At 43.0% G+C, this 24710-nt stretch overlaps 1 protein-coding gene across 1 annotated transcript in view; it reads left to right on the top strand.

Moving 5' to 3' along the window:
• The window catches only part of usta (uronyl 2-sulfotransferase a), a 51335-nt gene that overhangs the window by 13254 nt on the left and 13371 nt on the right, over positions 1-24710 (top strand). The window contains exons 2-3 of the mRNA XM_056428808.1: positions 17315-17358; positions 23495-23650. Coding sequence (XP_056284783.1) covers positions 17315-17358; positions 23495-23650 — 200 coding nt within the window. The remainder of the gene's footprint in view (positions 1-17314; positions 17359-23494; positions 23651-24710) is intronic.

The raw sequence follows: 24710 nt of genomic DNA, 5'->3' as shown, positions 1-24710 counted from the left end.
TGTTTACCCAGCCTCCCCTTTGCTTTCTCTCCATCTCCCACCCTTGATTCCCTTTCTCAACTGATCCTTGGACACTTCCTCCCTTATACATCTTCATGCCATGTATCTCTTCTCTCACCGTAGCCTTTTCTCTCCAACTCGAATTTCCTCATCTGGAAGTCTGCAAAAAAACTTCCAAGAAAAATTATTTCCTGGAGAGCGAACTCTAAACGAACAGATGCAGCCTTCATGATGTCTTCCACTCTGCAGTAGATGTGTATGACACACACACACACACACACACACTACATGCAGTTCCATTACAAATGCTCCCGCAGAATTTCCGAACCACTGTCTCTCCTCCACTTTTTTTGCCAGCCCATTCACGTACATGTGTTTATTGTTTACGCGTATTTTATCTGAGAGAGAGTTTGCCGACCAACGTGTAAACAAGCATTACCACGTCAGTGATACTGAGTGTGCACATTCTTATATTTATATATTTGTATATGCTTGGAGAAGTGTGCCTTTTGCAGTCCAGGAAAACTTGTTGTAAATTAGGACGCCAAGAAATACTTGACAGATTTATATAATTGGTGTGTATAGCTGCTGTTTTACAGTCTTACGGCGGAAAAAAGCTTTTTTTTAATGTCTATTCATTAATTTTGACTTAGAGAACACATTGTTAACTACATTCTCAAAATATAGTAGGAAGAGATAAAAGAGCCCGGCCTTTGTGGATTATTGTCCATTACTGTCCATTTCCACAAACCTTTCTTTAAATTGTTTTCCATAGTCTCTCCAAAAACTCTGAAGACAACACATAACTTTAATTGGAAACCATCATCATCTATCTTCTTTATGCAAGTGTCTGCCATTGGCTCCAAAGATGCCCTGAACAACTTCTCTCTCTCTCTCTCTCTTTCTTGTATGTTTCACCAGCAGCCGAGGCCAAATTGGAGACAGCTGCCACAAGTGTCTTTTAAAGTCGTAAAATAAGAATTGCAATCAGTCAAACCAAAAAAAGACTAAGCAAATGAACACATGTATTATCTGCTGAATGCACCTCAATATCTAAAACAAGTTTGTCTTTGTGGGGCATAGCTTCTTTCGGAGTTATACTATTTATCCATGTATATTATTGCCAGTACATTTAGCTGCACTTTATTGCTGTAGGTTGAGGTGGAGCAATTTATTTATTTGATCTTTTAAACCATCAAAAATAATTCATAAGATAAATACATTTGTAAATACAATCTTAATCTGCAAAGTATAAAACGATAAAGGTCAGATGAACTAAGTGGTTAAAAGAGTATTTATATGAAGTGATTTAAGATATAAAAACACAATTACAGGACCTAAAACTAAGTAAAAAGTGTGAATGTACTCATAGTTCAGCAGTATTAAACCGCCGACCTGTGCCAACCATATAAAACCCTTATTCATTAATGCAAAGACACACATTGCTCACACATGCTACGTACAGTATATTCATATAGTCTGTGGCATGCAAGCTGCTCCCTGTCTATTTATAAGGGCAAAGATTCCCAGTGGTCTAAATAAAGAGGTTGAAGGACCAGCAGAAACTGGGTCCATGTGGGTTTCTTTCCCCACAAGACATTTCCCAGCTGCGTTGCCCCACAGAGATGCTTTCAGGGAAACAGGTGGACCAGCAGACCAACCTCCTCCCGCATTGTTCCCTCATTAGCCCAACGTCCTTTGCTTTTTCACTTCCTTTATCTCTTCTCTCCTTCTTTATCTCTATCTCCTTGTATCCTTTAATCTCTCTGACAATGTCATCTCCCAGGCCGGTGTCCTCACAAGTGGGACAGATTCCTGCCCGTATATTTAGAAGCAGAGCTGAAAGTAAAATGACACATTGATTACAGGCCAGTGCAGACAGTCTGGGTTTGTGAACTGTGACTGGGAACATATGGACAAACAAGTGAGTGACCACCGCAGTTGGACAAATGCATGAGCGATGATGTTGAGTGGTTTGGTGCTTACGCCTCTTGAATGTCAGAGACGTTGAGGTTTCAACTGTAGCTTGGAACTCTTGCTAAACCAATGAGTTGGAAATTGGGTGTGGTTGCGGTCTTGTTTTTAATTCTAGCATTTCTTTTGGTCATTTTGCTCCCAAACGATCTCAATATTCTTTTTTAAAGCTTCTTTGAACAAAAATGTGTGAAAACTGTAATCATGCATGCCAGTCCCAGGCCATGAATGAATGCTCACCATTCCAAGGCAGACTGTCCAACCCTGATTGAGAGTTAATCCTCATAGCGGCCCTCAAATGACAATGAGATGGCCGTCAAATGGTGTTTATGAATGAAAGCTAGTGACAGTATGTCTTGCCGCAGCTCTCTCTGTGAGCCAGTGTTTGGTCTGGATTCAAACCCGTGCCCAGGGTTCCGAGAGGCCAGTCAAGGGTGAGAGAGTCTCCCTCACCTTAACACCGTGGGCCTCTACCAGCGCTGTATTAGCATGAATCACCTGCATTGCCGTTTGAAAGTGTGTGTGTGTGTGTGTGTGTGTGTGTGTGTGTGTGTGTGTATTTGCCTGTGCCTTTGGTTGCATGTGTACAGTATATGTGTGTGAGGGTGAGAGAGAGTGTGGCTCAGCGGGGTGCCTGTAGAGAGAGTTTAGTACAGGGTCTCAGTGTGCTGCCTCGAACCAAGACGTGATATATTATGTAATCCTGACTTAACACAGCAGAGATTTAGCACCTTCAACCCTGCTTCTGCCCCTGATGACAGAAGCAAAGAAGGACTACACATAGGTTGCTGCTGATAGTGTAAGGAAAACATCTTTATGAAGGAAATTAGGTTCCCAATGATGCATAATATGTGTATATTTCTTCACTGCTTCTGCTCTTGAGCTTGTTATTTAGGTTTGGGTGCCAGAGAAGTGATTCAGAAAAAATTACAGGAGAGAGCAAAATGTAAACCACCAAAGTGTTGTGATACTCAGAAGCTCTCGGTGCAAGTGTTGTGTCGATACAAACATGCTGACATATCATTATTTGCCATTATCAGCTTACTGAATAGCCTTTTTATCGTAACCACATATATTTTATATGTTATGGCAGCTTAGGTAAACATTGTTTGAATAAGCATTTTATATGTGTCTTTTTGCACTAATTATAAAGTGGTTATATAAAAGTGGCAACAGGGTCCAACCAGCTCGCCCTTCGCCAAGCCCCGCCCCCCACTGCTACTCCGTCAATCCTGTCAGAGCGACCATGGAACTCACTTACTGCGAGTAACTAACTTTTGGAGACATGAAAGAAGCACGTTGAAAGAGCAGCAGACAGATGGGTCGACAATATGCATGTGAAGGATTTATCCAGGATGCCAAACGGTTCCAGCAGCAAAAACAGGCTAAATAAAAACATACACATATATTATGTGGTACTGCTTGAAATTATGTTATTTCTATTAGATTTGATTTCAAATCCTCTGTCTGGCCAACACTTGATTCACTTCATAGTTGTGATTTAATAGCTTCATTATGGGCACTAACCAACTCCATGGCTGGAAAAGTTGATGATTTGGAAGAGCTGCTGTGCCGAGACTTGATACGGTTGTTGTTGTAATGGATCCACGGTGCTTGTGCGGACAACCCACATCTCAGCTCTGACGTCCAATCAAACATCTGCTCCGCTCTGAGCAAGCTGAGTAACAACTTCCTCTGCTTCTGAAGCTGGATCATAGTTCATGCATTTCTTCACTTTTGCTAGTCAGCATAAATTACCTGACTTCACTTCTGCTCACGTAGAAACACATATGATGTCCATGCTTGCTGCCTTATTATAGACTTTGTGTCAAACACCTACATAACCTTATAATAAATCACCTCTGGCCAAATCCTCCCCCAATTGAATCAACATCAATAACCCTCGCACCGCTTATACTGTGTATACTTTATACACAGGTATATACACTGTAAATACATTTTAATTTTCTTAAATTTAATATATCCTGCTGCTCCTACAAACAAATTATCGATCGATCCATCCATCTTTCTATCTATCTATCCACAGATCTATCAATGTATGCATGTTGGGCATGAGCCAACCTGCGAGTTCTATTTTAAGGAGACACTGACATTACTTCTGCAATCAAGTCACTTAAAATCTTACATTACATCTGTTTCCACAAGCAAAGCGGGTCCATTCCTTCTTATCTTCTACCTGTTTTATGTATTTGGATGTTATTATAATTATGGTTGCGGGGGTTAACAGTGCAGACTACGGTCCGCTTACAAATTGTGCTCATAAGGGGATCCATGGGGAAGTTGGATTGGTATTAAAATGCCCTGATTGTTACTGCAGTATGAATCCTGTGTACAAGGCTTCATCTAAAAATACACGTGCTGTTCTTGGAAGTGAGAGCTTCCATCTGTTCTTTGTTGCTCTGTTGTTGCTCTCTGCACTCTTTCTGGCCACTGTGGTCCATTGAAGTGCCAAACGCATTATCACCAAACTAGACCAACAGCCCAACTCCGGTTGGATTCTTCACTAGTTATATAAAAGGTTTTTATTTCCATCCCAAACAAAAGCTTAGTATAGTCAGGATGCTTCGTAGTGTAGACAGTGAACATGTTTTGATTGTGTAACCATGATTCATGATACCTCGACTGCTTTTCGAAAAGTGTGTTAAAGTTGTCCTCTTCACTGGAGCAGATCACCGTCACCAACATGTGCTCGACACATGGCGAATGCACTTCAGTTGGCACCTGATGTGGGGAAAAACTAATGGCTCAGGAAATAAGTGTGTTTGTGTGTGAGTGAGTTTGTGTGTGTGTGTGTGTGTGTGTTTGTTGTGGAATTTCAGGAGGTACTATGGTGATGTCATGGGGTAGAAGGTGGTCTGTTGCAGACCCACATCCTGTGGCTTCTTTTAACGGGCACTGTAAACTTACAGGCACATCCACATATACACATGCACCTTTTTCATTGTTTTTACCTATCTAACACACACACACACACACACTGTAGATGCAGTTTATGTTCAAACCACACATGGGCACCCTACACCGTTACATTCCTATTTGTTACACTGTTTTTCACGTATCACGCACACATGCACACACCCTGAAACCACTGAGCACACAACAAGGGAGTGGCAGCGCCCCCGTCCAGCAGTGGTTTAACCTGGCGCTCAACACCATGGAGCATGACAGTAGTTTCCGTCAAATGAGTATTTATGTAACAGATGATGCCGACTCGGAGGCCGCCATCCACTGTGTAATTAGTTGAGGTTTTGAAGGACTCCGGTTCTACATGTGAAAAGGTACACACAACAGATACATGCAAAGTAGCGAGTGTGCCCACACGTACGGATATCTTAAAAAGCTTTTCTGGGCTAATTAATCTGTACAGCACTGATGTGTATGCAGGTGGAGAGGGAGAGTCGTGGTTTGGAAGAGTTTAATAGTTCCAAACTGGTAATTAGAGAGGAATGAATATTATCCAAATATGATTATAATGATGATATATTAGGGGGATCGAAGTACAAAACAAATACCTCATTTAAAGAAATCATCTATTGAACATGTATGGAAAACTCTGTGGCATTTGGGCACCGTGTAGATGTGACTCGTGTTGGCCTCGCTCCCGGTCTCATTTCCTGTCAGCAGCGAGGAGAAACCTGTCCGACTCTGGAACCCGGTGGTACGGTGACCCTGTGAGCTCAGCGTATTGCACATTAAGAACTGCTCAGATCACACAACACAAGCCAATTAAAAAAACAGCATCAACAGTTGAACGACACACGCTCAACATTTAGAAAACATCTTAAACCGACTTCTAGACAAGCGAGAACATCAGTTTGATGACACGTGCGCGGCAGTTAGACAGTTAGTCAGTAAGTGCTGCAAATACGAGCAACGCAACGGAAACTGTTCCAAGGGGGACACTTAAAAAGTGACGCGCACGGCCGGGAGTCATGCTGCCTTTGTTGGTAAATGACAAATGTAGTGCTTGTGCGAGGCGTCACGTTTGCATGTGCTTTCTTAATTTGCTTTGGATGAGGCTCTTAGAGCCACCTATGATTGTACTGACCCAGAGTCAGTTTATGTTTAATGTGCCTATTAAGGAAAATTCCATTGGTGCAATTGTGTTTCGGGTTGGTATGGAGGCAGTTTTTCTACTTTGTTAAAAAAAAAATCTGTCTAGTTTATGCACTATTTCTATTGTCACCGACTAGTATTTCCTATTTCCACAGTGAGTTGGACCTTTGGGAATGGTTGTCCACTTGATAATGACGATGTTTTTCGATCTATAGGCTGTGGTATTTTTTTTCTTTTGCCAGAGCACATCACTCTCTCCTCCACCTCTCTTTTGTCCCTCACGTCAGTGTGAGATGTAGCACCACGGAGGCTCTGTTGGTTCTGGAGGGCAGCTCGCTGGTGAATATAGACTGATAAGAGCTGCTGCTGACGGACAGACAGACAGAAGCACAGACAGACAGGCAGACAGAGTTACTGTTTCCTCTCTGCAACTCTCTCTGATTTTAATTATATCCATAAAAAAAGTTATTGAGGGAAATAACAGATCAAGAAAAGACATTTTTATAAATGAAGAAGGTTGTTTGTGGTCCTTTTGATGTTCAGACCTACAATTAACATGTATTGTAACCATATGGTGACTCAGAAAACAAATCTAATATAGAACTTTTAATCTGTGATCCGTCTTCACTCTGGTATGAAACTGCAGCGATCAGTCCGATCAGCCGCAGCGTCCAATCAAATAACTGATGAACCCCGCGCCGTGCCTCCTCGATCATGGCTCCTTGATCCTCGCTCCTCAGATAGAATAAGAGCTGTGTGACGGCCGTCAAGATGGCGGATGCAGAAGGACTTCCGCTTCAAGGAAAAGAGCGAGGGGCGAGAAAACGAGACTTTAGATGGACCCAAAGACAAAAAGAGATCAAAGGCCAGATTCGAGACACGAATAAAAAGCTCTTCCGTTTGTGAATACTTGACTCGCACATGGTTGACACACAGACAGGGACACACACACTGTTATGATTAGTAGTCCTGTCATAGCTTCCAACAATATACAGAGGAATGCATGCATCTACTGTCATCGTCCACGTGACAAGGGTCTTTCTCACAGCTGCTCGAGCCCTTGGGCCAGCACTTCCCGTCAAGAAGCAATCAAATTCCATCTCAGCATACCAGTTATGAATAAAAGCCAATAATCATTATTTTGTGTTTTGTATGAGTCGCTAACTCTCAGTACCTTTCACAAATATTCACATGAATCAGAGCAGCACCTACTTGGTTGTTATTTTTAAATAAGTATTTTGTATAAGTCCTTGTGTGTGTGCCAGTGCAGGTACTGCATATACAGCACTGTATCTGTGTGTAAGCATAAATCTGTGCTTCCTGGTGGAATCATTATGTTTTTTTCTCTGTCGAAGTCATGGCTGCCAGATAGTGCAATTCATCTTCATCTTCTTCTGCTGACCTCTGCAGAGGGCTCACAAACTGATTTAATAACAATTCCCTCTTGTCGCTTTTCATTTTTCCTCCGCTATCCCTCCCCCCTGACTTTCTTTTCATTTTTTTGTCATTTCTTTGTTGTGCTGCAGACTACAGCAGCTGCTCTTCCTGAGGAATTTGGTTCTCGGTAGTAACTCACAAGCTCGTATTGATCCCTTCTTTATATGGTACTGTTTGGTCTTCTTTCTTCCCTGAGCATAACTACAGTAACACAAAGGAACAGCTAAAGTCAGCATACCAGGACCTCTACATCTAATAGATCAGAAGTAATAGGAGGTGTTTACCTTTGTAAAGAACCAGGTAGTTTACCAGGTAGTTTACCCCTGTTTACAGTCTGTATGGAAGGCAAAGCTCCTGGCTCCTCCATCAAATTTAGCATGAGAATGGTCACAAGAAAGCTAATAAGTGTAATACCCAAAATGCCAAACTGTTCCTCTCATTCCAGCTCATCACAGATGTGGTCGTTTTTATGACTATGCGTTTCATATGTGTGTCCCTGGCTGTGGGGTTAAAGCATGCTGCTCTTCATTGCAGGCTTTCTTTGGTGGATCCATGCACATCCAAGCATGAAACCTAAAGCAAGCAGATAGGTGACAGTGCTCGGTGTAAATTCACCCACAGTGGGAGAAGGCCATGGGACCATCGTTTTTTCGCATTCGGGTGGAACAGTTGAACATATGGAGCAATGATTCTTGTCATGTAACAGCAGCAGTTGCTCACACTTCGTGTTTTTAATGGCCGCCGTTTAGTTTTTTCAGTGGGCAGAAAAAGAACCCTTCATGGCTAACATCATTTAAGACCAACACAAATACAATACATGTTAAGACGTGGATCTCCAGCAGCCTAAAGATATCTGATTTGGTGATGATTGTGCAGCTCTTTGTGTTTTCCCATATTTATCTATAGCATGCCTTGTTTGTGACTCGGCAGCATCACCACTGAATCCGAAAACATGGGTGTAGATTGTTTATAGTTTCCACAACCGGCTATTGTCTGTTTTCGGCGTTGTCATGATAAAAATAAGTTGTAAAAACAGATTATAATCCTTTTTGTCTTTCCATTTCCTGTATCATTTTTCTTGCCAATGGTTTACTGGTTTTATCTCAAAACAAGAAGGAGGTTTTATTTTTAGGGGGGAATATTCCACTTCAGCTGAAAAAGATTAACGTTCACATCAGATAGTTGTGGCTTTTCACAAGAAATATTGTTGGTCAGCACTAGGTTGTGTATAGTCGATCAAGAGCAGGGATAAAGTGATAAACAAACCTGTGTTGCCAAAGAAAAAGTAGAGAGATTCTTTCAAAAAGATGATTTGGCTTGGTTGAGCCTCAGGGCCGACGGATCTGTCTTGGAAACAAACAATTAAAGCAGGGTTTTTTTTCTGGCTTCGTTCACACAGGCAGAACCTTCTGTCCCATTGGCAGCCGAGCCAATGTGGTGGTAAATATACAGAAAAGAATAGTTTTTCCTCCCATAAAAACCGAGGAGTCTCAAAACAGTATATGCTCGAGGCAGGGAGATCATCTCAGGACAAACCAGTACAAACCAACACGGTCCGGGAGACAAACGGGGTTTAATACACAGGGAAGGTGCAGGTGATTAGACACAGGTGGAAACAATCAGGGACGGGGCAGACAATCACAGGGACAGGAAGTGCAGGGAAACAGAGGACGCGAGAGACAAGGACTTCAAAATAAAACAGGAAACAAGACACAAAAAGGAGCGTGACACTATACTCTTTGGCACCGTTCCAGTTGTGTTTGACACATTCGTCACTAGTGGTGATTGTGCATAGTTGTAGGAACCTGGGCATTTATGCATGATGCATTCACACATCTGGATCCGGATAAAAACATTTTAAACGTTGATTAAAAACACATTTTATGTGTTTTTGAGTGTTGCTGACTCATTTAGTAATGAACACATCCCATACGCTGGTTATTCAACACAATGTAATGCTTTAAAATTAATGTCCTGTTCACACAGAAATTCATTTTCTAACCCACTTCCCTTAACTTTCCTAAGCATCTTTAACTGGTTCTCAATTAAATGTTTGTATGGGAAGTGTCCCCCTCCCGCCCCGCTCCAATAGATATTGTTTAACATTATTGAGTATTCGTTATCAATCTATCCGTGAGATTTAAAAGGACTCCACCATTTGACTTCTTTTGCAGGGGTGTGTGGGTAAAATCACTGGTCAGTCAAAATAGCCAAGCAGGCTCTTTATCCGTGGGGAAAAGCTGACAGCTGGTGTGGTGCCCACATATCCACAAGTTAAGACGAGGTATTTAAATGTACAAGCACTGTGGTGCTCTTTGAAGAGGAAGTGACTCGTCCAGAATTAGCTGACCGAGCATGCGGTTTACCGGAAATCCCTGACAGCATCAGATCCTGTAATTACCAGTATTTTCTGATTCTGACGTATGATTCTTTCTCATTATTGGGGAAGTATAGGGATGATTACTTCCCCTACTTTGTCTGTCTTTGGTTATTAGGGTTTCAAATGTTGAAATGTTCTACCGCACGGTTCATCTTTTCATTTTAAAGGTAGATTTTCAGAGGCATTCAGGCTCATAGACTGTGCGGCAGCCTGCCAGATAGAGTAGAGTCACACAAGGTCAAGAGTCATACATGTTCAGGTCAGAAAAAGGCAAAGTTACAATGGCTCAAAGAGTAGTTAGTCATTTACTCACCAAAATGTTATTGATTATACCAGGAGATCAGTCTCTGTGCTGTGACATTTGATTCATTAAATGATGGGAATACTTTTCACTTTTACTTTATATTCAGAAATCCTGCTTTTGGGTTTAAACCAGGTGATTCTCTTCCACTCCAGATGTGGATACTTTGCCAGCTCAAAGTTCCTCACTTGGCTTTGCTTTGCTGCTTCGGCTTCATGTAACTACTGCTTCTTCAAAGTCAGAGACATCAGATGACTCTTCTGGGGTTTGTGGATCAGTTTACTTCGTCAAGTGTGAAATCGAAGTACGGTAGTTTGAGTTCAAAGTGTGTTCCTCCCAACATTTTTTAAATGCACTGTTGGTTAAATACAAAACTGATCAACCGTTATCTAACTGTGGAATGCAGCTCTGGCTGGGCTGATGACAATCAGTCAGCAGCTCTGGCTGCTGGCTGGCTGTCAGAGCTGGAGAGAGCAGAGGAGAGGGAGCAGGCTGGAGGGAGAGCTTGAGGGAGTGTTGTGTTTGCAAAAAAGTGTCTTGTTTTGGAATGTGAATGGGTGGTGGCGATCAGCCTCTGCTTGGACTTGGCCTGGGTAGGCAGCACCATGTCTTTGCTGAGAGGGGAACCGGGCCCCTGGGCTGCCTGGGAGGAAGGGGTGGGGCCCCCTGGGGCCCAGCGCCTGGAGGGTGCAGCTGCAGGACAGGTGGAGCTGATGAGGCGCTTGGGCGGGAGACTGGCAAGAATAGAGGCCGGACCCTGGGGGGGGGGGAGGGACAGAACTGAACCCTCCGGGACCGGGCCACTGCTGCGCCCCTGTAACTGGTGACTCCCGACCGCTGCCCGACCCCGAACCCCACCCCCCGCCCCGTCCGCCTGCCCCCCCCCCCAGGACCCGCCAGCTGCCCGACCCCCGGTCCAGGGCCGCGCGGAACCCCGGCGGAGTGCCGGACCCCCCGCCGCTGAGCTGCTCCAGGGGCTGCGACCGGCCGCCCCCCGAGGTCCAGCCCGTCGCAGGGCCCCGCCCGGCAGGCCGGTCACCGACCAAGCTGCCCAGCCCGACCCGTCAGAGCTGCCCCCCGGAGCCCAGACCGACCAGACTGCCCACGACCCATGTTCACGAAGGCCGACACCGAAGACCCAGACCACCGCCGAGACCAGACCGACGACCCCCCCGGGGTCCGTCGGCCCCCCGTTACCCCCCCCCTCCCGGCTCCCCCCTCCTCTCGCCCCTCCCTCCCCCCCCCCGGCCCCCTCCCCCCCCCCCCTCCCATGTTCCCCCCCTGTTCCCGGCCCAGCTCCCCTCAGCTCCCCCGACCCCCACATCCTAAGCCAGCTCCCCCCTCCCCCCCCCCCCCCCCCCCCCCCCCCCCCCCCCCCTCCCCCCCCCTCCTCCTGGTTCTCATGGGAGGAGGGAGAGCGGCGGGAGCCCGGCCTAAATCGGGTGGTGTGGATATGGTGTGGTGGTCCCCAAATCTGGCCTGGCTGTGGCTTGTTGCTGGTTGGTCAGCCGCCTCTGACTGCCTGAATCAGTCATCAGCCAGCATGCTGTATAAAAGGGCAGCAAGCAGAGAGAGAGAGGGAGGGAGCAGAGGTGCATTTTTTGGGTTTGTGGGGTGTGTGTGTTTTGAAATAAAAAAATGTCTTTAACAAACCTCTTGGTGGTGCCTGGGATCACTTGGTGGTGGGGGAAACCCACGGGTAGCGGCAGCAGGCCTGCTACACTAACAAAACAAGCAATAATGATTCAAATGTGTTCATTACTTTAAATGTGTCAGTAATGAAGGCTATGGGTTGTCATACGGCATCTTTGTTATCTACAGCGCTAGTTTCCCTTTCAAGCTTTTTTTTCAATACATAATGATACAATCATTGACATGGATGATTTTCTCATGAATTATGAGTCACTCTTTCTTCTTTTCTTAACATTGGAAATGATTCAGCTTTTCTTTTTCTTGTTGCACGAAGTACGTCTTTTATTCATGGCTTCTGGGCTCCAAAGTCAACACTGCTTTGCTGGGTCATCTATTGAGCGGTTCGTCCCTGTCATACAGCAACCACTGGTGTCCACAAATGACATGCTGACTGTCATCCTGGAATCTTCCAGCCCCTGGAAACCTTATACATATGTGTCCTCCTACTCAATTTCAGTAACCCCAATTTTAGGGGAGCAATAGGTCCACAAATTAGTCTCCCTTGAACGTTTTTGGTCTTTGGGCACCTACAATAACAGCAATAGCACAACCTTTCTATTTATATCAAAAAGCTGTCTGACCATTGTTGATTCGCGAGTGACTGAGGGGTGAATGTGGAGCAGGGCGTAGTGGGTGGAGACCCTGACCTCAAGTTTAACTTCCTTCTGTAATTAGGTAGATGGGTCGCGCTACGGGTCTTTAGCGTGCCACTCCCTCACTCCAAATCAAAGGGTTGGATAACCACACACACATTTCCCCCAGAGACACACACAGAGAAGCTTGTATGTAACCGTAACACGCTGACTTTGTTTGCATCTGCTCTTTATTATAGCACAAATGTTTTGTAACCATAGGCATGTGTCGAGTGCAACTGGGTGTGTTTCACACAGTTGGATCAGGCAGAAGTTATGTAATATTTTCGAACGCAGTGCAGACCGTCATGAGATAGATATCCGTCCATCCATCCGTTTGTATTGAATGTAAAACCTACGCTCTATATTCCTAGCACACACTTTTGTACCCTCATTAACTCCTGCAGTAGATACTGAAACTACAGCAGGATGTGATTAAGGATGAGAGGGTTTATTCGTCACAGTTTTGGGAACCTTTAATCTGGTTTCACATGCATAGTGCATTCCAGTGCAGCAGCTCTGTAACTTTCCATCTTTGAGTCGTGTCCCACAGCGAAGCGGAGGCCCTTTGAGTTCAACAATGCGTCTATCCTCTTGGCCGTATTCTCACCAGCCATTCCTGTGGGTTTTTTTCTGCTCCCTCCTCATCCTATTCTGGGGTGTGCTCTTTCCTAAGCTCTACTTAGCAAGGTGGCCAATTTCACAAAGCAAAACAAATGGTCCAAATGCATGTTTATGAAATTCTCGAATTTTGCTGCAGCATTCCTGAAGCAGGCCAACACACCGAAGGGAACATTCCAGAACCTAAAGGAATTGTTGCGGTATGACGCCCGATGAGTTAGTCCTGTGCAGATGTAGAGATCTCGATACACCGTAGAGTTCTTTGGTTTGAAATGAACTTCCAATTCAATATTGATGAAATACATGTCTTCTCAATGCCAAAGAATATGTATCATGTGACAGTATTCTGCTCAAAAGCATACATTTCCCCTTTTTTCTTTTTTTTCTGCCTGGTTCCTGTCCTCTGGATCTTTGCCCACATCTCAAGATATTTTTTTTCAAATAATTAAACTGCGGAAAAACAACCAAGCTAATTAGAGCATTGTAGTGGAATATTCTTTTCCTGAAAAAAAATCCTCTGCTCAGTTAATGAGGTGACAAATTGATGTAGGTGGTAATATTCTTAATATTCTATAACAAGTTCCTGAACAGGGGCGGCGACAAACCTTGTTTTTTTATTTCTTTTCTTTTCGTGTGGGATGCTAATTGGATGCTTCTACTATTGCAAATACAGTGTCCACAGTTAGTGAGCACGTACAGGATTTAGGATAGAGATGTTCGATAGTGGCTTGCTGTTGTGTGAGTTGAGTTTAAGTGTGTTGTTCTAAAATATGTGTGTAAAATAGTGAGCGAATGGTTCCCTCAGAAGATTCAAAATAATTAGATCCAGTTGTTTTTTTATTCATGCAGAAAATAACGATGTATGGCAATAATCAGCTTTATAGAGTTCCACATTTTGTTCTGCCATTAAAAATACATTGCTTATCATTTCAGCTTGTGCAGTACTACTTGTATGTATCTAAAAATGGATTTATTGTGGAGATGTGCATATCCTACGCTTGCATTTGTGAGACATCGTTTTTCCTAATTTAGTGAAGGCTTTAAAACATATTGATGTGTTTTGGTTCATTTGTTTCTTAGACTTTTCTAGGTAATACATCCACCTTTTTTTTTTATTCGCTGATTAAAACCGTCGATGCACTTCTGATTTATGTTGTTCATCTTGCGGTATTGATGAGATAATGTACTTAGGACTGGTTATGCAGCTGCTCTTAGCCAGAGGCGAGTACATGGATCTTGTGACACAGTAATCCAATTAACCATTTAGCTACAACCTAAACTCTGGTTGGTTTCTCCTTTAATCACTCACGCACACAAACACACACACACACACACACACACTACACACATAAGCATGTAGATGTTCAAAGTTGTTTCCGACCTTTGTTTAATTTGGGAATTTTTCCTTCAAGGGAGCCGTTCGGCCTTTGCCCTCTGCTGCTCAGCTATTTCTCCACTTGACCATCCATGACCCGTGTGCTCGCCTCAACTTTGTGCTCGGGGACGACGGACGTGTCGAGTTTCTGCACGCTACATTCATGGTGTCTTTTCAAAATAAACCTGTGTTCACAGAAAACGTACAGTATCCACTCGTTACATTCACACGGTCTCTTTTCAAAATAAACTTCCAAAATTGGTTAATTTTGTTTTTCGGTTTATGTGCGCAAAACTTTTAGTAGGTTTAGGAAAGGATTGTGGTTTGGGTTAAAAGGAAGTACGTTTGTTATATAAGAGAACTGTGAGTAATGACTTAATGCGACTTGGTTTCACATGAGACAGGACTCAGGTCTCCTGGGTTAAAGTCCTCAGTTGGTCTGAACCATTCATCGCCCTATTTTGACTTTCTTGCTAAATAAACTACTTCAGTTGCTCTGGCCACCTAATAATGACACAGATGGGGTTTACGTTGGCGTTAGAGGAAATCCCAGTGCACACATGACAGACGCTAGAGAGTGCCCCGCTGCGTCGTTATCACTGACAAGCACAAGACAAAACATTAAACAACATTCGGGAGGTGTTGGCCTCCCCCAATCTGCCAGAACTGTTTCAGTGCTCTTTGATGTAGATTTGACAAATATTACACAATAACTCTTGTGGTGAAATGGAGCACGGTCCTATCTGACATGATGATGAATAATGGTGCATGGATGAGACGATGGGACACATACATGCAAAAGCCTTGTCCACAGTTGTTTTACAAGAATATTAACCCTGGAGTTGTTCTGCTCATTAAAACTATTTTCCTCATCCTTGGGATGAAAAGAGGCTTAATCATTTTCCAGATCCACAATGGCACACCTATTTACCAGTTATATATGCCAGATCATTTCAGTATTCCACCCTTTCATATCTTAAGATTCACATAATTTTCATACCCATCCATTCAGAGAAACCATTCAGTGGTGTCATGTTAAGTAAATTATGAAATGTAGTGCTGTTTTTAAAGGTTATTACAGTTATGTAGGAACAAACTCATAGATTGGTAATATATTAAGTAAACATGAACAAATAATACAAAATGCAACTGCCATAAAGTATAAGAGAATGTTTTGTTCAGTTTTGGAAGTGTATCTTAAAATATTTCTTATTCAAGCCAATATCTCCTGACGTGTCATCCTCTTCCCTGACTTTTACCACTGGGGCGATGAACAATGGGGTCGATAAAGTTACTTATTAAGTTCATCTTCCTCTCTCTGTAGGTGGAGGGGGCGGAGGGCAGCTGTCAGCTTTAACAAGAATCGTTCCCTGGAAAAAATTAGTTCCAATCCCTGATCCAAAATGCGAATGAGAACCACACACACGGGAAGTGGAGAGGGGTTGGAGGTTGTGTGTGTGTGTGTGTGTGTGTGTGGGGGGAGGGGGGGAGGGCGGGGGGGTTGTCCACGATGGATGACCCTGCCACGACCTCCAATGCTTCGGAAGAAGAGCTGCAAACCGTCCTCAGCATTCCTCAGGAACACTGCGTTAGATCATGAACGAGAGACATGACCATTTGCAAGAATAGATTGAGTCTAAAAAAACACCCCGAAGGTGAGAATAGTGCAGCTGCGTCAGTAGTTATTCATCCAGCTCCTGGTGAACTCATGAGCCACGACACACATAGGAAGCCCAAAAGGTTCTTCATTAACGTCAGCATGTGAACGTGTTTGTGACATTACAACAGAGCCAAAAAGAGGCAGATTGAATCTCAGTGAAAGTGTAATTATTCAAAGCTTACACACCACTATTTTAAGTTTAAACTGTACTCACAAAGGCCTGCAATACACTTCCAGCTCAAGCACACAAAAGCATAACACAAGTGTATGCCAAGTGGGAACCTGTGGCTGGTTATAAACCATGTGCATCACATCTTGCTATTTTCATCTGTGTGTTGGATCACATTTCTCAGACACAAGGAGAGATTGTTCTCTTGTGTAATATTTCTTCTTTTCAATTAGCTTTACACTTCTCCCACACTCTCCAATATGTCATCCTCCCTTTCTCCTGTGCGAGCCACCTGAATGTTGTGAATGTGAAAGGAAGCAATGTGTCTTTATGGATCCGGATGAGGCAGAGAAAAGAGCTCCATTGTTTCAACGTACAACTGCTTCACAGCGTTCGATACATACTGTATAAAGATCTTGTAACTCAGTCTTAATGAAGAAGTCACGCTGTTTTTTCTGTGGCTGGCTGGCAGAGGATGACAGAGTTTTGGTTCAGTCGGGGTGTTGGTTTTTAAGTGAAGTGTAGCCTGTGTGACTCTGCTTAATGTGGGCACGAAAAAGATCTCAGATCCTTCAAGATACAAGAGAACAAAAACAAGTCTTGTCTTGAGTCTATTTATTAACATAAAAATGTAATTTTTTATTTGCAAAAAAAGGAAACCGGCTATTTATGTTCTTATGAAATTGCATTGAACTAATTTTAAGAGGTTTGGGACAATAACTCTTGTCTTGGGACATGGGAGAGTTTAAGAGCCACCAGTATTGAAACATACTTATTTTCATGAGGAACCCTGATCAGATCTGTACAGATGATTAATTAAAAGTATCCTTTCTCTATCGGTAGTGAACAAGTGCATCCTTAGTTTGAAGTCCTGCTTCTTGCAGCTATCTTTATGATTCAAAGTAGCTGATTTTGATGCCCAGTCATTCTTTTTCTTTCTGATATTTGAGTCTTCTTTATGTATGTCAGAATCCTAACACGTATGTGTCTCTGCAGGTGAATCCACATACCTGGACGATCACGGCCCTCCTGCTCCAAGAGTAAGTCTTCACCTTTATCTCTATATTTTATTTCCTTTTACACCCCTTACCCTCTTTCATCCCAATGTATCCTTTAAAAAAAATCCTACCTCTCTTCCTCTCTCTGATGTGCTGCCCTGTGTTTCCAGGCCAGTTCAGTCCAGTTGGGATAAGGGTTCGGTCTGTGTGAACGGTCTGCGCGCAAACTCTCTCAAAATACCAACTAGACCTGGCTCCAGTGCTACAGTAGTGCTCTGAACTCTCTCTCTCTCTCTCTCTCTCTCTCTCTCTCTCTCTCACACACACACACACACACACAGAGGCCTTGTATTCATCCAGCTGCACGTCTGCATGACCATCTCTCCTCCATGCTCCGTCTTTCTCTGCCTGCCAACTTCTTTCTTCCTCGGTCTGCCCTTTGTTTATTATCGCCTTCTTGAATTAATCACCACCTCCTTTTTACCTCATTTCTCACTTTTCTGCTGCCCTATTTGTCATTTTATCTTTTCTCCAGTTGTGCTCAAAGAGTCCGTCTTCTGGTCACTGAGCTCGTACACCTTTTGTTACAGGTTAGTTGGTGGCTGATGTGAGCAGCTGTTCAGTTCGCTCATATCTGAGCTTTGTTTGTGAATTATGTGTTTACTTTGAAAATTCTGTTCTGGCCACCGAGACAAACCAACAGCGCTGATTATTATCTGTAACAAACTTTTCTGTTTCAATTACAACAAGCCCACAGTTTACTTTATAAACGCTGTCAATGTCAAGCGTTTAATATTATATGGGCTTGAGGAAATGTAATGGAAATGAAGTCTCTAATAATTCACAAATAGTTTCCACTATTTTGCACCGCAGATAAAGCTGAGACTGTAACAGCTTGCCTGTGTCCTGAGGCAATTTACATGATTATGTAAACACAGAAGCTCTGGAATTCATTTTGATGGAAGGGACTGACTTTTGAATTAAAACATGTTCCTTTCTAAATATTTAATAATTTACGCAGACATCCATCACATCAGAGACGTGTCCTTATTATCACTGTCAGTTGATAAAACTGTTGATACATCCATCTGGATCACCTCCAGTTATTACTGGTGGCTCGCAAAGAAAGCTTTACGAGCAGCAACTTGTGCTTTATGGTCTTTTTTTTTGCCCCCGTTTGTCCTCTCAGGCTTATATCATACTGGTTGCCCTATCCTGAGACTGGTGTGGGTGCATCCCAGGTCTTTTAAATTGCATTGTTTCCCTCATTTGCGACTTTTCCTTGCGTATCGGTCGCTCTCACTGGGGATACCTGTAAAAGACGCTCGAGACTATGTGAGGACAGGAGAAACGATAAGTGAGACGTCCTTCCCTCTGTAGCGTGATGTCAGCTTCTGAAGACGGCGGCAGCTGATCACAGCTGGATCAGCTGTCACTCAGCTTCAACAGCTGGAGAGACTATTGTTATGTCTATCGAGTCTGCACAAACATACTAATAATACTGATAAAGGCAGTTATCTCTGCCAGAGCCGTAGTGTTTTCTCTCTGTAGCCTGTTACATGTTCAACAAACACCTGCACATGAATAACAACCAGCATTCATATTTATACTGTGTGCTGCATCCTGCTTAGAGGCTCAGGAAGCATTTCTACAGCAGCTTGAAGCTCATATTTGCTATTCATTATTTGCGTCTGGGTGTATTGATATTCTGATTGTGAATTCATCATTTAAAATGAATGAATGCTAAATGTTTCAAGGGAAATTAAAGTTATGGAAGTTATATCAAACCCGACCTCAGGAATTATCAGCTTCACGTGACTGAATGGAAATGACAATAAATGATGTAAAAAGACTTTTTTCTTGCAGAAGGACAGACTTTCATGCTCACTCACACTTTAGTTGTATTCATATTCAAATGTAGGCTAACTGGGGATCTAACAGATTGTGAGGAGATACATATTTTTCATAAATTAGACTAGATGGCGAATCAAAAAAAAAGTAGAATAGTAAATTTGGGAATGATAAACCTGCACTTAGGTTTAATCTATAATCTGTCTCCTATCCAAGATTACTGTAAACTTCATGATGAACTGGATTTTGAGACGTATCAGCCTTCGAGATTGTAGGCCAGAACAGCTTCTGGTCCAGTCGAGGAGCGAGGAGGTTTCCAATAAGAGACTTGAGCACCAGGTGGAGCTCACCGGGGCTCTAACACGGCCTGAAAAGCTGCGGACGCAAATCAGAGCTGAAGAAACTCCTGACATCTGCTGTATAGTTGAATCCTTAATTTTGATTACAGTGAATTGTACAATAAAAATCACCTCGACAGTAAAGGAGGTTTAGCAAAGAGTAAAATGCAATTATATTAACCATTTACACTAAATGTGATTCGTATAGTTATTAAATTATACAAAATAAAAAATGTATTGGGCTACTATTTTTGTGGAAGTCCCAAAAGTTCCTAAAGTTTAAAATCAATTACATTTTCGTTCTCTCCCTTTTTTCACTCTGGTTGTATGACTTTTAAATAAAGAGGCTTCACAAACTGCATCCAGCTACCAAAGAACTGTGATTATACTTTAGCTGCTAACGTTGACTGATTCCATATACGTCGTCATCTCGTCTCCTGGACAGATGATGCTAATGCCATGTCAGTGGCGACGTCGAGCACATCTCTCATTATCTTGTCTTTGACGTCCTGCTGCGGTTGAGATTGATCTTCTATTTTAGCAGAGGGCGGTCGTAAGGCAGCATGCGCTCACGGAGGTTCTGGTAAATTAGAAATTGAGTTGAAAGCTCAACGTAAATGAGAGCGTATGGAAAAACCAAAAGAAGCTCTCGGAATAGAGTGTATTGAAACATGGCAAGCACGTCCCCTCTACACGTCTACACGTGTGTTCTTAATTATTTAATCGCATGAAAAATGAAAAAAGAACAGTTTATAGCCGCAATTGCATGTTATATGCGCTTTGAAATAATACAAGAAAAGACCAATGAGATGAATTTTGATACAGAGAAAGAAAAAGCAAGAGTGAGCCCCTAAAGATTTAGTCTGCTTGAAGTGTTGATGATGTTGTGATTTTCTATATTTAGTGAAACCACAAAGCAAAACCAAAGAGATTTGCTCTCAGAAATATTCTCATGCATTAATCAATGTTCTTGCAAGCTTGGCAGATTATTGTTTATTCAGCGAAAGCATTTCGATCTTCATTTGTCAAACACTGTTTCTGCTAAGCAGCGTAAGGAGATGTAGTCAACGTTTCCCATTTACACTCCACCGTTGAAAATCCATTCATCTTGATTCTCATAAACATACTTGAAGGGAAACTCCGCTGTCACAACTACTTAGAGCGGTGAGACTCCCTCGCTCTGTATTCGGGTGGGAGTGGAGATGAATGGATAGATCCCTAATAACAGGAAGTGCCGAGAGTCTTTACTTTGACCCGACTGAAAACTTAGCATGCCGCTCTCCGCTCTGCGTGGGATGAACAGTTGACAGAAGAGAGAAACTTAACCGTGACTGTGTTGTGTGTGTGTGTGTGTGTGTGTGTGTGCGTGCGTGCGTTTTTCTGACGTGGCAAACTAGTACATGTTTTCAATCTCGTCGCTATGTGATTAGAGGGAGTGGACTTCTGTTCATTCGCTGCAGAAATGTGTGTTCAAGCCAAGAGGCGGAGACAAAAGTTTACTTGTGTTTGTTGAACCAATATCACACTTGAAAATGTCTCAAAACAGGGTGAAGAGTTTGGGGGTTTTGGTGTGTGTGTGTGTGTGTGGGGGCAGGGTGTTAGAAATGATCGGACACTGAGAAAGTACGAGGAGACAGAGTGAAAGGGATAGAAAGGGGCAGGACTCCTCATCTCCTCAATGTCTGCTTGATATTGGCTCGGCATGAAGCATCAGGGCTGTAAATACCAGCCTGACTCTCTGGAGTCGGAGCGCTCAGATCAGACACGGTGGAAAACAGCTCTGTTACAGAATGCTTTTTTATACCGGGGATCGACTGTTGACAGAATCCGTGACCGGCAGACGCTGCGAATGTTTCTCCCAGCGTGCATCAGAAAGCGTAGCTCCACAGAGGGGGAACAACAACAGCACAAACTGAAAGGTCGCCCTTTCACTGCTGTCAGTGCCGACGGGAGATTTGGACTTTTGATGGCATCTCTGATGTTATTCTTGTGTTACGCAACAGTGGGCCGTTAGAGGTCTAACACAGTCGTTTGTCATCACATCAGCGGGGAGTGGTGTCCTGCTAAACGCTGCATGTATTTCATTCGGCTTATTATTGTGAAAAGCTCAGGAGTCTGCAGTTACCTGGCAAACACTGAGGAATGTTGGACCGCTGGACAGAGGAACCTCCGAACCGCTCGAAATATGTTCTCCCAACTGAATGAAAAAGTGTAACTATTAATCTTTTTGTTTTTGTTTTTAGTGTTTGCTTAATAAAACTATGTCTGATATGATTGGTTTACAGCATGTGATGACAAAGTTCCAGCGTGACACAAGCTGAAGCACGCCTGTAAACAAAACTTGTATCCGCTTGTACAAGCACAGATTTCACTTACTCATCCTGTGACCAATGTACCCACGCATCTTATTTTCAAAATGTGTCAAACAGGTTCAGTCTCCAATGAAATCCCCCCAAAATACTGATTCTGGGATGAACAAACAGTTAGTGGTATGAATATAGTGACGGCCTCATCAGACCGAAACTGTAATTTTCTCCTCGGACTAGTTCACCCTCTCCATCTCTTTCTTTGTCCTTGACTCCTTTGCTCTTCATCCTATTGTTACTTTCTCTTTCTTCTTGCTTGCCTCTGGCAAACATTAAAAGAGACTCTCTCTGTTTTTACAAAGCCTGTGTGGGACTGCTGTGTTTGGCCATGCTGAGCTCTATGTTGTGGAAACTATCGCAGGCAGCACCAGAGCTAAAGAGCCCGAAGATGAACTTAGACTCATAATCAGTTCATGTCCCAATGGAGAGTGGAAGAAGTGATTGAATCCGGTATCAAACTAGCCAATTTGTTCTTAAACTAGCCACTTTATGAGCCAGTGAGCAAGTTAATTTAGTCAGTCTGACTAGCTGCCAAACACAGATATCCAGAACCCCCTCCGCCCCTCTGGGAAATGCACAATCACCATTCCAGACTGGGAATGCTGACAAGAATGTATCCCAGCCACATTTTCCACCATCTGATTTCCAGGAAAGCTTTATTTGAAGTGATGAGGAAGTTCCGTTTTCAAGGCAACACCGAACTGATCGGCGTCTGTTGTGTTTGTGGTCGATCTCGATCACATTACTGGAAAAGAAATCCTCCAGATGTCTTCCAAGCGACCTGTCTCCCCCCGTCTCATTCTCTCCTTAATTCCTTTAACTGGCCTCCGATCTTCGCTCTCTGTTTTTTTCTCTCTGGTATGTTCGCTCGGATATCCTTCATTCTTAAGGGGCCACTTGTGTAAACCTCGTAGGCCCTTCAGGATCATTGCCAAATTAGTGCATTCTTGCTGCCCTTGTGCTAAAATGAGTCTCATGTTCAATACGCATGTCAGCTTCAACTTCCTCTTTCTTGCAAGCAGCGATTTACTGTCACATGCATGCTTTTCAAGAGAAGTTGTACTCATTCATTCCCACATTATTTGAGTCTCTGAATCGCGGCTGAGCAGCTTGTTTAATTGGTGAGTCATGAGGAGTGTACAATGTGTGCATGTGTGTGTGTGTGATAAAACACTACGGAGTTGCGTCAGTCTCGACAGCAGAATATGTGACTCATTGAGTTCGGTGGAAGAATACGCATGTGAAGAGAGAAGATGAACTCAATCTTTGTGCGTGTTTCGTAAGTGAAAGGGAGTATGTTGCAAGGTCAACTGAGTCCAGCCCCAGGGAGAGTAGATGTGAGATAGAGAAGGTCAAAGGTCGCAAGAAGAGAGGTCCCAACCACAGCCTGATGAATTTCCTGAGATTTCATTCTTTTTTTAAACATGGTGTCTTTTCCTTTGCCGTCTTTTCACTGGTGTCCTAAAACATAAAGATACACAGAAAACACATCAATAACATTTATATTGTAACATACAACAAACAATATGTTCTTTAACATACAATATACATGTCAGCTTAATCTTTCTCTCACAGTTTCTTTTGTCTTTCTTTCTCTTCATGTTCTCCTGTGTGTGTTTGCAGGTGCTCCCGTTCCCCAGCCAGGTGGTGTATAACCGCGTGGGGAAGTGCGGCAGCCGGACGGTGGTCATCTTGCTGAGGTTACTGGCCGAGAAACATCAGTTCAACCTGGTCTCCTCTGATATCCACAATAAAACACGCCTCACAAAACATGAACAGGTGAGATAAAGGAGAGGGTGTTGCAGTAGGGGATGATTTAAAGGTATAGGGTCAGAGGACGGACATGATGAATTGTTACACTTTCAGTTAGTAACATACACAAGAAATTGGGAGTAAATTTTTTTTACATCATCATATGCTCAATCATTTGCATCATTGCTGCTCACATCATGGAAGTACTTTCTTGAATTGTCTCAGCCTCAGTGGAATACTGTGGTTTTCTGACCCCACTTCTGGAGTCGCTACTTTATGCATTCATCATTGCATATATATATATATATATATATATATATTTATATATATATTCAGCGAGGTCTGTATCACCTAACTTTAATTTGAGCGAGCAGATTCAAAGAAGCTGCTGCTGTCATATCTCAACCAATAAGAAGTAAGTCCCCAGTACATGTTAGGTAATACTAACTGTATTTGGAATAACGAACTTAATTTATTCATATTTTGCACTTAACTTTGTGGTCACGGTGAACAGGAGCTCTTCTGGGTTTGTCTTTCATTCATTGTGAGAACAATACGAGATATCCTTTTATTACTTCCTGGAATACCTCATGGACATGAGTGTGGGCTTTACGGAGGGGAACTGCTGTCGTTTTAAAGACTGCATCCTTTTGAGACACTGAGCAGTGCTGGCCTGTGTCAGCGCAAATACTAATGTTCAGAAAGCATATCTGGCTCTGGGATTTTTCGTGCACACCTAACCTTTTTCTGAAGACATTATCCTCTAATCCTTGTTTTCATTATATATACAAATCAATAATGAAATACAGCGTGAGAAAATAATTTCCCGATTGAGATCAATGTTTCCTCAGTAGCAATGAAGGCAGAAATATTGTATTTCCTTTGGAACCAGTGCAAGGCCCAAGCTTCTTTATATTTTGCTATTGGCATTTCCCACTGATGCAATACCTCTTTTTGTCATCCGGGTGAGAAAGTGACTGAACTGAGTGTTTGTGTGGGAGTATCGCAGAGATGACTCATATCCTCATATGACGTTATTGACAGAATCCTTTAGGGATGAGCTAGTGCTAACCACTTATGCACAGTC

The sequence above is a fragment of the Pseudoliparis swirei genome, chromosome 12 (assembly GCF_029220125.1).
Source record: "Pseudoliparis swirei isolate HS2019 ecotype Mariana Trench chromosome 12, NWPU_hadal_v1, whole genome shotgun sequence".
NCBI classification, from domain to species: Eukaryota; Metazoa; Chordata; class Actinopteri; order Perciformes; family Liparidae; genus Pseudoliparis; species Pseudoliparis swirei.
This window is presented reverse-complemented; position numbering and strand designations above follow the sequence as displayed.